We start from the raw sequence: 14,794 nt of genomic DNA, 5'->3' as shown, positions 1-14,794 counted from the left end.
ACCAAACACATAATTCTGAGTTACATACAGCAGAGCACTAGCCTATTTACAATAATAATAACCAAGGAGACTACAGACTCCAAGCTTCTGCCCATTTTCTTGTCAGTGAACTATAAAGTTGTTGGTGAAAACAGATTAGAACAAGGTGAACTAGTTTAATGTCCAACTCTTTAATGACTTAGATGGGTAGTATCAAATGTGCCCCTCTGATCCTTCTTAATTAAAAATTTAGTTATTCTATAGTCCGAAGACGAAGACAGATACTTAAAATAACATAATTGATATCCAAACATCCATAACCCAGATTCGACAAATGCTAAGATTTTGCCACACCCATCTGAGATCTTTTTTTTTTTATGGAAAAAAAGGTAATGCAATCGAGGCATCCCATCCCATTCCACAAAAAGCCCCTCCTTCTCCCTCACAGATACCATCATTCTGATGTTGATGTGTACTCATCCTTTCCATCCATGTTTTTATATTGTTAAGAATGTTTGAAAATTGTCCATAAATGGTATCCTACTGTACATACTTTTCTACAACTTGCTTTTTCATGTAACATTGTTTTAGATTTACTTTGGTGGTAAACGAAGATCCAGTTCATTAGTTTTAACTGTATATTCAACTTTATGAAGATGCCATAATGAATTCAGCTGTTCTTCTACACATGGATATTCAGATTTCTAACTTTTCATTATTGTTGACAATGCTGTATTGTATATCCTTGTATGCATGTGAGTTTCTCTAATGTACATGCCTAGAAATGGGATTGCTATAGGGTTTGCAAATCTTCAGTCTTAATACTACATTGCAAAACTGCACTCCTGAGTAGTTTTCCCAATTTAAATTCCCACCAGCGGTGTGCAAGAGTTTCTGTTATCCCATATCTGGACTACCTTGGATCTGGGCACACTTACATCTATTTATTTATTTATCTTGTCAATTTGAGTAGAGATGGTATCTTATTGCTGTTCAAATTTGTATTTTTTTACCAGTGACACTAAGCATCTTTTCATGTATTTTAGGTTCTAATTCTTTGTTGGTTTTATGCATTTTTTATCATCATTTATCTCATTACAGACTGTGGTCTTTATGTTTATGTTGTTTTGTCATGTTAATTTGTCACGTTACTTTTAGTTTTAATGTATTCAAACTTACCAATTCTTTTTTTCCTTTTGTGGCTTGTGGTTTTTCTATCTTAAACTTTTTCTGTGCCAAGGTTAACAGCCATTCCCTGTTCTCTTCGCCCCTGTGACCCTTTAGATCCACTATGTAGACATCTGATGCAAAGTGGGGACATGAAATCTGAAAAGCATATATTAAAGATACTTTTTATCTCTGGTCTTACATGCTAAAATTGTTGCATAGCTATATCTTTTTTAGGAAGAGAACCATGTTTCAAAAAATTGTTGATGCCTGTGAAAAAATGGAAACTGAAGAAGAGGCCATCAAATATGTAACCATTGATCCAACCAAAAAGGAGATTATCATGTAAGTAATCAGAATTTTATTCCTCTTTTGGCAAAAAAAAACAAAACAAAAACCCTTATCGTGCATATCTTTCTGTTTTAACAATTGTTGTTTTCTCCCAAGGGCAATGATGATGACTGCATGTGACTTGTCAGCTATAACCAAACCCTGGGAGGTACAAAGTCAGGCGAGTACAGTTATGTTTCCTTTTCTGTCACTTGCACAGCTGCTACCTAGATCCATGTAAAAGCGAACGTGAAGATTCTGGCAATCTTGGAATTTTGTTATAGCTAGCAATTATGTGACTATATATTTTGTAAGCAATTATCTTTCATTACCCTGGAACAAACAATCGGTTTATAATTTAAAAAGAAAAATGAAACTTGAGAAGTTAAGACAAAAAATGTTCCCTGTTGGATTTCTGCTAATGAAGAAAGACAACTAGCTTTCAAGAGCTCCCAAGTGTCAATAAGACAGTAAGTCATTTGGTTAGGCCCCAGAACAAGGCAAAGAGAAGGGACCTTAGAACAGAATATGCTTTCTGCAAAGAATTCCTTATCATTAAACAGACTGCAAAAAGTTTATATACAATTATTCAGGGAATGTCTGAGTTTTTAATAGAGGAGATAAATTGGCACAAGACAAAGATGAATCATTAGTGCTTTCCTCTATCAAGGGTGGTTTTGCTCCTACAGCCTCTTCTTCACTGTGTTATCAATAATTAAAAGGCACTGTCTATAGTAAGTTCATGTTTAAGGGTGCCTTCCCCAGTTCTTTGCCAACCTCGGGGAGTGAGAGTCAGGAGTCAACTAGTTTACTATTTGATTTCTTACTAACGGGACGAAAGAAGCTTCTCTTTTCCCCTCAGTGACTTCTAGGAGAAACCCTACATGGAAGAAAGGCCAGAATTCACTGGGTTCAACTATAATTGTGGGTTGTATGAGTAAAGATAGAATAATTAGAACCATTAAATTCCAAACCAAACACTTGTGCTTCTTCCACCCTGACATGCCTGTTCTTCCCCCTTGATTCTTTATCTGAACAGTCACCCAGGCCAGAAACCTGGGGCCTTGCATGAAGTTCAGCTCCCCATTCCTGTCTGTCATGCTGGCTACAGCCTCAGGTTGGACTTCCTCTTTCATCAGCACAGTGGTGGCGGGACTCTCCTAAGGGATCCTTCTTCATCCTTAGCTACCTAGCCCTCTTCTGAGCTGCTGCGGGGATTATTTATAGATAGAGCTCCGCTCGGCCACTCCTCTGCTTAAAAGCCTTCTAAACTCCCCACGGCTAGAGGTTTCCAAGCTTTCTTTTAAAAAAGAAGTAAAGCCTGTCCTCCCCACCCCCCCCAATAAAGCTGTACAAAGACCACTTATATAAAAAAAAAAAGGCAACGTTACTCTAGCTGGAATCTGTCTTGGCTGGGGCTGCTAGTGCTCTTTGGTGCACTAGGGCTCCAGGAATAAGAATCACCATTCTAGAGAATCAAACTTCCCAGCAAAGCTTACAGGGCCTGTCACTACCTGTCCTTGTCCTCAACTCACACTCACCAGATTACTTCCTGGCACTCTCCCATTCACCGTCTCTCACGCTAAGCTCTGGATATTCAGTTTTATCTCTGCAGATAGTCTTCCCCTCCTCTTTATCTGAGAAACTACTATTCATCCTTGATGCAACATAAATGCAAGCTCCTTTATGAAACTCGTCTTTACTTCCTTCTCCTCAGTCCCCAGCACTTCAAACTACTCCTGTTATAGCCCTTATCCACACGGGTTACATGACTGTCTCTACGAGACTGGAAGCATCTTAAAGAAAAAGGTCCCATCTGATTCCTCCTGGCAAGCCTGATTCATGCCAATATAAGGCAGCTAGTGGGTGTTCATTAAACTTGATACTGGGTTTTTAAAAGCTATATAAATTTACCCTCAACTATCCTCACCCTGTAATCAAGCTGTGTTCTAGTCTGTGTGCATGTGTGTACATGCAGATACGCCGGAAGCTGACAGATAAGGACAAGAGGAGGGTGTGTGGGAAGTTTCAGAGCTCGAAGCAAAATGTAACAGAACTAAACATCCTCCCATCTCCCCTTTTTATTGTTGAGAGGTGGTGGCAATAGCAAATAGGAGATGAGTACTCCCAGAATGGGCCTAGAATGCTGAAGGGGCAAGAGAAATTTCACCTTCCCGTTTCAGTATGATCTATATTTTTCATTTTTATTTTTTTAAGATTTATTTATTTGAGAGAGAGAGCACACGTGAACAGGGGGAGGGGCAGAGGGAGAGGGAGAAAGAGAATCTCACGCAGACTCCCCACTGAGCGTGGAGCCCAACACGGGGCTCAAACCCATGACCCTGAGATCATGACCAGAGCCAAAATTGAGAACCGGACATTTAACCGACTGAGCCACCCAGGCACCATCTTTCTAAAACCAAAGAGCATGCGATGTGACAGTGCCTCAAGCATTAATATAAATGTTATCCTTAAATGTCACTCATACTAACAAAATGCAAATTCCCTATGAATGAGTCAGTTTCACGAACCAAGTCTTATTCTTATTTGCAGGTGGCACTTCTGGTTGCAAATGAATTTTGGGAACAAGGAGATCTGGAGAGGACTGTGCTGCAGCAACAGCCTATTGTAAAGACCTTGACATAAAAATGCACTATTTATTACAAATTATTGATATAAATCAGTTTCTTTTGTTCCCTGAGTCTCAGAAAACTATCCTTAAAGAATTTATTTCTCTTTCTAGCCTATGATGGACAGAAACAAAAAAGATGAACTACCCAAACTTCAAGTTGGATTTATTGATTTTGTCTGTACTTTTGTGTATAAGGTAAGTAAACAAATTGAATGAAATATATAATCATCTGGGGATGAGACTTTTTCTTTCAAAGTGTTACCAAAATCAGAAGTCACCCACATGGAAAGCCATTAGGGGTATACTTGTTTCTCCAAAGTAGCTTGAGGAATTACCCTAAAATCATTTAGGGGTGGAAGAAAAACTAGAATTCAGACATGAGCACATTGAACAGATGAGACGTACTCAGAAAACAGCAACTGTCTTTCCTGTTTCCATGGCACTGAGTTAAGCTCATCCAAGCAGCTCTGAGCACTGAGCACTGTGACAACTCCTTATAGCTCCTTCTCTGCATATGAAAAGTACTGAAAATCAACTATATGATTTAAATAGCTTCTGACCTAAAATTCTCTCTAGGAGTTCTCACGGTTTCATAAAGAAATCACACCAATGCTGAATGGTCTTCAGAACAACAGAGTAGAATGGAAATCCCTAGCTGATGAGTATGATGCAAAGATGAAGGTGCTTGAAGAGGTGAAAAAGCAGGAAGAAGGAAATATGACCACAAAAGGTTAGATGAAATGTGTTTTTGCTCGTTGTAAAGTAGCCAGGAGTCAGGCTGAGCTTAATCTCACATGACAAAACCATAAGAAGTAAATGCAAACAGGAAACTCGCTTTTCAAGTAATTATAATAAATCGATTAGTGCTTTTCAGATATCCACCCCCACCCCCAACAAGTTCTTAGGAATAATTCCAGGAGGAAATGACTGGTCCAGTTGAAGTGGGGTTGGGGTTAGGCTTCTTCATCCACTCTAGTACGTGGCTCCTGAGTACCTCCACAGAATACTGAGGTTTTAGAAATACAAAAGCCATAGAATCAGTGGCATCAGAGTTAGGCGAGAAAACAATTTTAGTCCTAACATTACACGTTAGCTGTTTCTTTGGGCAACTTGCTTAACCTCTCTGAGCTCAATATTCTCTATATAATGAGAAGATTTTACAGACCTCCAGCCTCCCTTTCAGACTTAAGGAAGCCCCACATGAAAGCCAAGCTGGCCAACTGAATGGGATGACTTGACAGGTATTCCAAGACTAACTGTTTCTCAAATGTCCCCATAGAGTGGTTTTTCTCGATGAAACTTCTACTCCTGAAGTCACTGTTTGGTTTAACATTATCTTCAGAAAGCCACTCTTAAGATGCTTAGGGTCAACTATGAGTTTATCAGATGATTCAAATGTTACCTTGAATTGAGAATGCTAATGTCATGACTTCCTATTTTGTCTTGAGGGTTCAGCACTTATAAGGTTTTATAAGAAATTTTTATTGTTTAACCAAGAAATCATCTCTTTCTGGAAGAGCTTTGTAAAACAAAAAACAAAAAAATACAACATTCTTTTTAGATGATTCTATTGTGTTTACTGATATTTTTTAAAAAATTCATGGAGGGAGAAAGTATTTTGCTTAAAAGGTTAAGGATGTCCTTCAACAGAATAAAAGTAGGAGATTGACTTCTTGATAATCCATTCACCAATGTATTTATTGGGTGTCTATTCTGTACAAGGCCCTGGGTTAGGCAGGGCCTGGGGAAAGTTGGGGTCCTTACCTCACAGAGCTTACCCCCTGGTCGGGGAGCTAGACATTAAACCAATAAATGAACAATTAATTATCTATCATGAACAATTGATTGTAACTATCAGAGGAAGCATGGGGAAGGCTTTCCTGAAGAAGGATGCTTATGCTAAACTCTGAACACAGGAAGCTTTGGCTAAGCCAAGAAAGGGGGAGGGGTTGGGGAAGAAGGAAGGAAAAGAATATGCACAAATGTAAATGGGATCAACTCTTTTCATTTCTCTTTCTTCTGTCTTCTTGTTGGTGTATAGGGATGCCACTGATTTCTGTGCATTGATTTTTATATCCTGCCACTTTACTGAATTCCTGTATGAGTTCTAGCAGTTTTGGGGTGGAGTCTTTTGGGTTTTCCACTTAAAGTATTGGGGTGGGGGGATGGGTTAGCCTGGTGATGGGTATTAAAGAGAGCACGTACTGAATGGAGCACTGGGTGTTATACGCAAACAATGAATCATGGAACACTACATCAAAAACCAATGATGTATGGTGATTAACATAATAAAAAAAAGAATATGCACAAAGGCCTTGAAGTGGAAATAAGCTTGGTGCAACTGAAGAATGTAGAAACTGATGTAGCTGGAGTCTAGAGAACAAGCAGGGCAAAGTACCAGATAAAGCTGGTAAGGCAGTTAGGCAGGACAGTGCTGCCTTAAAGGCCTTGCTTGAGGATTTGTCCTCTAAATGAGCAAGGGGAAGTCATTAAAGGGATTTAGATGGGAAAGCAATAACCTGATTTGCACTTCAAAAAGATAACAAGTCTCACTCTGCTCTCCCCCTCATGCTCAAGCTCAGTCTCTCAAATAAATAACCTTAAAAAAAAAAGAGAGATAACAAAAGTGGTAAATTTTACAATGCAAGTAGAAAGCAAAGGTATTTCTTAGTACAATTAAATTTAATCTTTATCTCAATTTTATGATGAACAGGATATCAGGTTCTTTAAGGGGCTCCTGACACTTTCTTTTAGTATTCAGTATATCGGATATAGATCTTCTATGTTTATTTGCATAAAAAATTACTTGTGAACTTTCTTCCTGCTACCCTGAGAAGTCTCTGTGAACTAAAAACATTATTTTGTATCTTCAGGCAACAAGCTTTGTGCTTGTTGGCACAAAGCAACAACTCAGATCCCCAGACTGTGCAGTTCAGCGGTTTGAGAAACAGATGTTGTTAAATGGTTAATCATTTATAAGATTGTTTTTTAAATGGATCAACTCTGAACATGAATTCGTTTGTTTTTTTTTTTTAAAGATTTTATTTATTTATTTGAGAGAGAATGAGAGACAGAGAGCACGAGAAGGAAGAGGGTCAGAGGGAGAAGCAGACCCCCCGCTGAGCAGGGGGCCCGATGTGGGACTCGATCCTGGGAATCCAGGATCATGACCTGAGCCAAAGGCAGTCGCCCAACCAACTGAGCCACCCAGGCGCCCCATGAATTCAAGTTTTAAAATGGTCAAACCCCTAGTACTTGTTATAAGTTAAAACTATTAACTAGCTATAAAGTTGATACTAACATTATGAGAGTGTTAGAATAAAAACACTGTGTGTCCACAGATTCCCAATGCTACTGCTTTTCTCCTTTCTACTAGCCACAGAAGATTCAGGAGGTGGCAGTGATGACAAAAAGTCCAAAACATGTCTCATGTTATAATCTGACTGGTTGAAATTTCAAATATTGTTTCTACTTTTGAAGAAAAACAGAAAAAAACAAAAGAGCTTCAGCAAACTTCATTCAGCACACCATCAACTAACAGAGTAAGAGGATCTTCAGATACGCTACCCTTATGACCACCAAAAGAAAATATATTGCTAGCTTGAAAACCCTGAGCGTAAAATAAAGTTCAACAAAAATATAAAATATAAGATGAAAATAAGTGCATTTTTGGTGCCAATTTGTTTTAAACTAAAAATATGTAATCCTGAAACCAGTCACCAATTATTTTTTTAAAGATTCTTATTAAATAGTATTCATTTGCTAGGGCTACCATAACAAAATACCAGACTGACTGGCTTAAACCACAGAAATTTATTTTCTTACAGTTCTGGAGGCTGGAAGTCCCAAGATCACGGTGTTGTCAGGGTTGGTTTCTTATGAGGCTTCTCCCCTTGGCTTGTAGATGCCCATCTTTTCTCCTACCCTCACATAGTCTTCCCTCTTGTGTATCTGTGACCTAATTTCCTCTTTTTTTAAAAAAAATATTTTATTTATTTATTTGACAGAGAGAGAGCACAAGCAGGGGAAATGGCAGGCAGAGGGAGAAGCAGGCCTCCCGCTGAGCAGGGAGCCCAATGCGATGCCGGGCTCGATCCCAGGACTCTGGGATCATGACCTGAGCCTAAGGCAGCCACTCAAACGACTGAGCCACCCAGGAGCCCCCTAATTTCCTCTTATAAGGACACAATCATATTGGATTAGGGCCCATTCATATGATCTCATTTTACCCTAATTAACTCTTTAAATACCCTATCTCCAAATATAGTCACATTCTGAGGTACTGGGGTGTTGAATTTCGACATGAATTTGGGGGGGTTACATAATTCATCCCATAACATTAATAATCGTAATTCATACCTCAAATTCCTTCCTAAACTAAAAATCTCTCATCTACACATCTTAAAGAGTAAATACAGTATAGAATTTATATCTGTAAGTACTATACACAAAACAAGTAATAGGATGTCAAATGTTATTCCATCTGAAATGCTCTTCATCTCTTTTCTCTACTTTTTATCCTTGATAATGGAAGGATGAAGACCACACTGCTTTTGGGAGTTTATGTCTTTGTCCTATGCCCATCCCTCTCCACAGTCTGAAAGCAATTATTATATGTATAACAAAGAATATTTTTTAATATTTTATTCTTTTCATTGAAAGAGTAATCAGTTTATAAGACATTCCCTGGATAGTCCTAACGTAAATTAAATCAGCTAATAAATGTTATCCATTAAGCATGTGATTTGATTATGCAAGAATTTTACTATCAAAAGCAGTTTAGAAGAACTTCAACAGAGGTTATTTAAAAAAAAAAATCACTAGAACCATCTACCATGCATTCTAAATATTGTTGTGTCAAGAGAAACTAAGGATAGTCAACTATTACTACATGGTGGACGTTTGGACATCAGAGAAATTTAGGATTTCTTCCTTATCTATAATCACAGACCAAATAATAATAATTATGCCCTAGATTCTGCCACAGATTTTATCAAAAGGTATCTAAATTTTAATGAATCAAACTGACAAACTATGAACCTCAAATGTTTTGTTATACAGAAGATATCGTCCAATTTTAAGCAGCCAGGGGAAAAAAATCACGATTTGTTGTATGTTTACAAGTAAAAATTATAAGATTTAGAATCAGGATTGCTACTTTCACATTAGAATGTAAGGTGTATGAGAGGAAAGATGCGCCTGGTACAAGGTAGGTTCTCAGTGAATATGAACAAATATTTTGAATAAATGTCATAACAAACAGGTATAAATGAGGAGTGCCTGTAAGTTTACAAAATATCTTTAGGGGGGAAAAACTCATTCAATATATACATGCACATGAGTGTTGTCTATTAAGTCATTACCTTAAGTGATACACGCACACCTTATTTTCCATTACTTAAAATAATTTTGAAACTCCATTTTTAGGATTAATTTAGAAACTGCCTAAGAAACTTTCCTTTAGGGGCTCCTGGGTGGCTCTTCGGCTCAGGTCATGATCCCAGAAAGCCCCCACCCAGCCCTGCTCAGGGGGGAGTCTGCTGCTCCCTCTGTCCCTCCCCCTGCTCATGTTCTAATACATAAATAAAATCTTAAAAAAAAAAAAAAACCTCTTCCTTTATTTGGACCCCAAATTATCAGCTCAAACAACTTACCCTCCTCATTCACTAGAAAGCAAATTGAGGAGCAGAGATGTGCTGTTATTGATGGTCTGCACAAATAGGAACTTTGCTTAACAGCAAGCAGAAGAAAGCATTAACTTTATATCCCAAACGGTGGTCCACTGAACACTACTGACTGCACTATAGCCGAATATGAGATAGGTCTGTTGGGAAAATTATCCTTTAAACTCGCCATCTTGAGGCCTTTTCAAAGACTCCTTAAAAATATGACTTCAATTATGTATGAATGGATTAAGTGTTGTGATTATATATAATGACCTAAATTTACTAATGAACCTAATGTCCATAAACCATACTTTTAATACCAAATACATGGATCTATTTTAAAGGAGTCTAGCTTTTTAGTTATCATTTAATTTTACAGGAATTTTATTTTCTGATGATCACTAAACTGTGAATATATTTTTATCATAAGCATGTTTTAGCTACATATATACTAATATCAGTTTGCTGCTGGATATTTCAACACTTTTTCCTTAGAAACCAAGATTCCTTTTTATTCACCGTAAGTTGTGAGATTAAAAAAAATACAATTTTTAAGAAAATAAGGGGATTTAAAAACAATGTTCAACGTTAACAAACCAATACTGATTTACTGTTTTTTGATGGTTTAGAAATGACTGCATAATTATTTCCTAGATAGTTCCTTTGTAGCAACATCCAGCATAGTGCCTCACATATAATAGAAGCCTGATAAATATTTGAATTAATGAATAACAACTATTAAAAGGAATATCTCTGATACTAACCATTTAAAAATAAGACACTAAACTACTTATTCTGCAATTTAATGCCAATCATTCCATGTTTAAATGTCCTTTAAAACAGTATAACAAAATAATTGAAATGCTATGATTGCTTTCTCCAGGCCTCTCTTCACTAAATCATGCATCTTCTTAGCCATCTCTTCGCTCTTTACAAACATGGGTTAAAACCTTTTTTTAAAAAATCAATAAATCCATTTGAAAATTTGATGAAAACTATGGACCCTTTTCCCCCATAAATACACATAATCACACAAGTTCACACACAGATTCTAGGAGTGCTTAGATCTTCTAAAGCACATCCATTGACTCTGAGGGGTATGATCAGCAAAGTAAGAAGTTACATTTTATAATATATCCTGGCATATAAGTATATCCATACTTGTGTGACTGTATCTGAGAAACGATCTAGCACATATTATTATTATTCAGTTAAATTGTCTTATTATAGAATCCCTCTGTTGGAGAGTCAACTTTCGTGAACCTAATCTACTGTTTTAGACTTCTGGGACCTCATTTGCCGTGCCCTGCCACTCCATGGTATTAATTTACTTTATAATGAACTTCTCACACAGTGGGAAGTCAAATTTGATTATAACAAAGTCCCTTAAGTAGGATAGGTGAGAAGGAAGAGAAAGGTAAGCAAAGGAAAAAAAAAAAAAGGCAGCTAAAAACAGGTGGTAATGGGAAAGTAGGTGCTTAAAAACAGGGGTGCCAGCGTATCAAAGGAAAGGAAAGGTGAAGACATAATGAGTCTATTTTATAATTTTTGTGAGACACCAATAATTCTAATAACTTAAACTAACTGAAGCAAGGGAAGATAAATATGAATGAGTAAAAACAACAGCAAAAACCCCTATAAAATACCGGCCCAGTGGCCTCTCTGTACAGCGTACTAACTTCATCCTCCAGCAGCTACAGATGGAGCAGTCGTCGACAAGCAACTGAAAAGATATAAAGGGATGGGGAAGCATGTCTCCAAAAGAACTGAAAAACTTCCAAAGCAGCTGACATCTTGAGAGTAGTTGGATTTTTATTTCTGAAGATAAACCACTCAAGCTGCAACTTGTAGATAAAATTTTTGTGAAGAGCTTCAAAGTGTACTTTCACATTAAGGAATGTGGGCTTCTCTCTTCCATCTCACAGAAATAAATCTTGAAAATAGTCATCAAATTCTTCTTCTCTATTTAAAAGAAAAGGTATACATATTGATTAAAATCAATTACAGAAAAAAAATTAGGTGACACATTATATATAGTGATTAATGAAAATAAAATATTTTAACTCAATATAATTTGCTAATTTTTCCATATATTGATATTTTTCATGATTCAGCCATCAAATAATTCTTAGCTTTTGGAATAATCATAACTATACCCAAACTGATTAAATTTAAAATGTTTTATATGTTGCCACCCCTTCCTAAATGTATTTATTACCCAAGATTTTACTTTAAAGTACATACTTTGTGAAATGTTACTGCTTCTCTACTTTTCTGGTTGACTTTATAATTTCTCTGTTCATTCTCATTTCAAATTAGTCTGATCAAGAATGAATGAAAAAGAAAACTATTTTCAGGAAAAATACAAGTCTTACTCCTAGAAATGGGGAAAATCTGTTTAGGCTATAGGTCTTTATTGCTCTGGGAATAGTAAATATATATTTGTAGCAGTAAATATCATGTCTAAAACAATGAATCAAAGTCTGAAAGAAGATACTAAATTGTATTGTAATGTGTTAAAACACTATGAAAACTGTCAAGTACTAAATAAATATTAGCACTAGGAACCAGACTGATACAGAAAAATACCACAGGGTTTCAAGTCAGACAGTGTTTAAGTTCTAGTTCTGTCACTTATTAGCTTATATGAGCAGGTTACTTAACTTCTCTGGGCTCAGTCTCCTTGTTTGTACAAAGGAGAACATTGTATTTCCTTACACAGGTGCTGTGAGGATTAAATACACACACACACACACACACACACACACACACACACACACAGAGTTGCTTTTTTTCCTTCTGGGACAGGGAATCCAGCGGGAAAGTCAAATCCAGTCTACCAGTCTCTTCAGAAAAAGTTCTTTTAGATCAGAAATTCACAATGGGACTCCATTATTTGGTTTTAAATAACTGTGAATGCACAAAGCCATTATACCCATGTTCAAATTAAAAAAAAAAAACTACAGAATCAGATAAAGTTCGTTTAAGAATTATCTGCAATTTGGTATTCCCCATGCTATTGTCCCTTTTCCCCCAACATGACAGCAAAATGCAGTGAAATTTTTAAAACTGTAGTAAGAACTTAAATATAGGAAATTAACTGAATCTCTATGTAGGCTCAGATGTTCCATACTTGATCAATGTCAAGTATTTATAAGGTCACAAAAAGTTCTGGATGATAAGAGTCTTTTTTTTTTTTTCAAAGATTTTATTTATTTATTCGACAGAGAGAGAGACAGCGAGAGCAGGAACACAAGCAGGGGGAGTGGGAGAGGGAGAAGCAGGCCTCCCGCAGAGCAGGGAGCCCGATGCGGGGCTCGATCCCAGGACCCTGGGATCATGACCTGAGCCGAAGGCAGTCGCTTAACGACTGAGCCACCCAGGTGCCCCTGATAAGAGTCTTCTTAGAAGGATTTACTCAAGTATCTTCACTGCCTAAAATGGTGAGCTGATCCTAAGACCTATTCTGTCAATTTCAGCTATAAAGCTCTTCAATGGGAAGTTATACCATTAAAAGTTTAGTCCATAGTTTAACTAGGATAGCAATATTTTATTTACAGTAATAACTTTTTTATAATCTGATCTATAACGACCACACTTTTAGGAATTCTTTACTTGGCTGGAAAAAAAAAAAGTGATCTTGTTTAAAAAACCTCTTTCCAACACACCTGAATTCTACTACACAGAGAACATACCATAATTAGCAAGATGTTTCATAATCAGCTTAAATTAATGAATTGTGATTGATTCAATATTATGAACCAATATGCCTAAAGACTAACAAAATGGGACTAAAATTTATTGAGCACTTATATTTGTAGGTACTGTACCAAGTGCTTTACATTCTTTATTTCATTAACTCTTCACAATAAACTCTATGCAGTAGGTATTTGTTTTATCCTCTTTTAACATATAAAGCTCAGATGCTAAACATCCCAGTATATGACAAGAGCTGATAAAATTCCAGCCCACATCCAGACAGCTCTTCCAACCCAAGGCAGATAACAATATGCACACTGAGTTATCTGTCTTTGGGGGGTTAAGGTAGTTGTTGGCAAGTAAACTTTTACCCGTATATAGACAGCTTCAAGGGGCTCCCTGTACACGTTTATGATAATCAGAATATCAAGAATAGGCTGCTCTGGAACCAGTAAACAGCCTTTCTCTGAAGGATTCTAAGCAAAGACCAGAAGGTCACTTGTCAAGGCAAACTGAAGAAAGATTTACTCACTGAGTGGAAGCTGGATGAGTTAACTGTTTATGGCCACAAAAATGACTGGGAATAAACTCTGATCTTACCAGGCTAGGCAGTCCTTGGCATTAAACAAACATTCATGATGATAAGCTTTTCATTAATTGTTATCAAGAATGGCTGTGGCTGTGGCTTCTCTACTGATGCAAAGGGTATGCATTATCTAGTAATATCAGGACTCACTGTGATTTTTCATCTGTTTCTGGTAGGGGGCCCTTCCAAAGTTCAGATTCTGAAGTACCTTCTTCTTCATCAGAATTTCCTGTTCATTTAAAAGAGAGTTTTTAAAATGTATTATATTTAAAACTTATTTTGAACTACCCACCAATGCAATTAAATTAACTTCAGATTTAACTGCAGTTTAGTTTCAACTTTTATGCCTCTAAAAATGTAATTCACTCTTTCAGACCAATAAATTCTTCTTAAAAATAAATAAGTTGAGATATACCACAGAGTCTCAGCAAAAAGACCAAGGAAAGTCTCATGGGAAACTCCCCTAAGTTACACTGAGTTAAAGTGGCAATTTCAGTATTAACTCTTATAAAGGAAAGATCTCTTGCAATATAATTGCCTTTGATTTAGTTTCTTCTTTCTGTTGGCATACGAAAGACATGCAGGTTAAGATTTTTTGTAGAGTATATTTACATTAAGATCAAGAACTCAAGAACTGAACTAATAGGTAGGACCAGTTAGTTAAATCATGAAAAAATATTGTCAGACGCTTTTAAAAATTGATGCTGATTAAATTAATCAGAAGAAGCTGATTTC

The 14,794-nt window shown here is 36.7% G+C and overlaps 2 protein-coding genes across 7 annotated transcripts in view; one reads left to right on the top strand and one right to left on the bottom strand.

The window, feature by feature from the left end:
- Positions 1-7,622, top strand: part of PDE6C (phosphodiesterase 6C) — a 47,763-nt gene extending 40,141 nt beyond the window's left edge. Inside the window, exons 17-22 of the mRNA XM_073904430.1 lie at positions 1,384-1,491; positions 1,594-1,657; positions 4,030-4,104; positions 4,220-4,303; positions 4,685-4,838; positions 7,485-7,622. Coding sequence (XP_073760531.1) covers positions 1,384-1,491; positions 1,594-1,657; positions 4,030-4,104; positions 4,220-4,303; positions 4,685-4,838; positions 7,485-7,546 — 547 coding nt within the window. The 3' untranslated portion in view covers positions 7,547-7,622. The remainder of the gene's footprint in view (positions 1-1,383; positions 1,492-1,593; positions 1,658-4,029; positions 4,105-4,219; positions 4,304-4,684; positions 4,839-7,484) is intronic.
- A 3,946-nt stretch (positions 7,623-11,568) lies between these two features.
- LOC112830761 (protein FRA10AC1) overlaps positions 11,569-14,794 on the bottom strand; it is a 55,141-nt gene continuing 51,915 nt past the window's right edge. For all 6 annotated transcript variants that reach the window (XR_012381709.1, XM_073904432.1, XM_073904431.1 and 3 more), the window contains 2 exons: positions 14,210-14,288; positions 11,569-11,736 (listed from right to left, as the gene is read on the bottom strand). Coding sequence is in view for 5 of the 6 variants with exons in the window: in XM_073904432.1 (XP_073760533.1) it covers positions 11,694-11,736; positions 14,210-14,288 (122 nt within the window). In the remaining variant the exon portion in view is untranslated. The remainder of the gene's footprint in view (positions 11,737-14,209; positions 14,289-14,794) is intronic.

Source organism: Callorhinus ursinus, unplaced genomic scaffold (assembly GCF_003265705.2).
Source record: "Callorhinus ursinus isolate GAN/ISIS: 27379988/994484 unplaced genomic scaffold, GSC_fseal_2.0 scaffold20, whole genome shotgun sequence".
NCBI lineage: Eukaryota > Metazoa > Chordata > Mammalia > Carnivora > Otariidae > Callorhinus > Callorhinus ursinus.
Note: the sequence above shows the minus strand (reverse complement) of the source record. Positions and strands in the feature narration are given on the sequence as shown.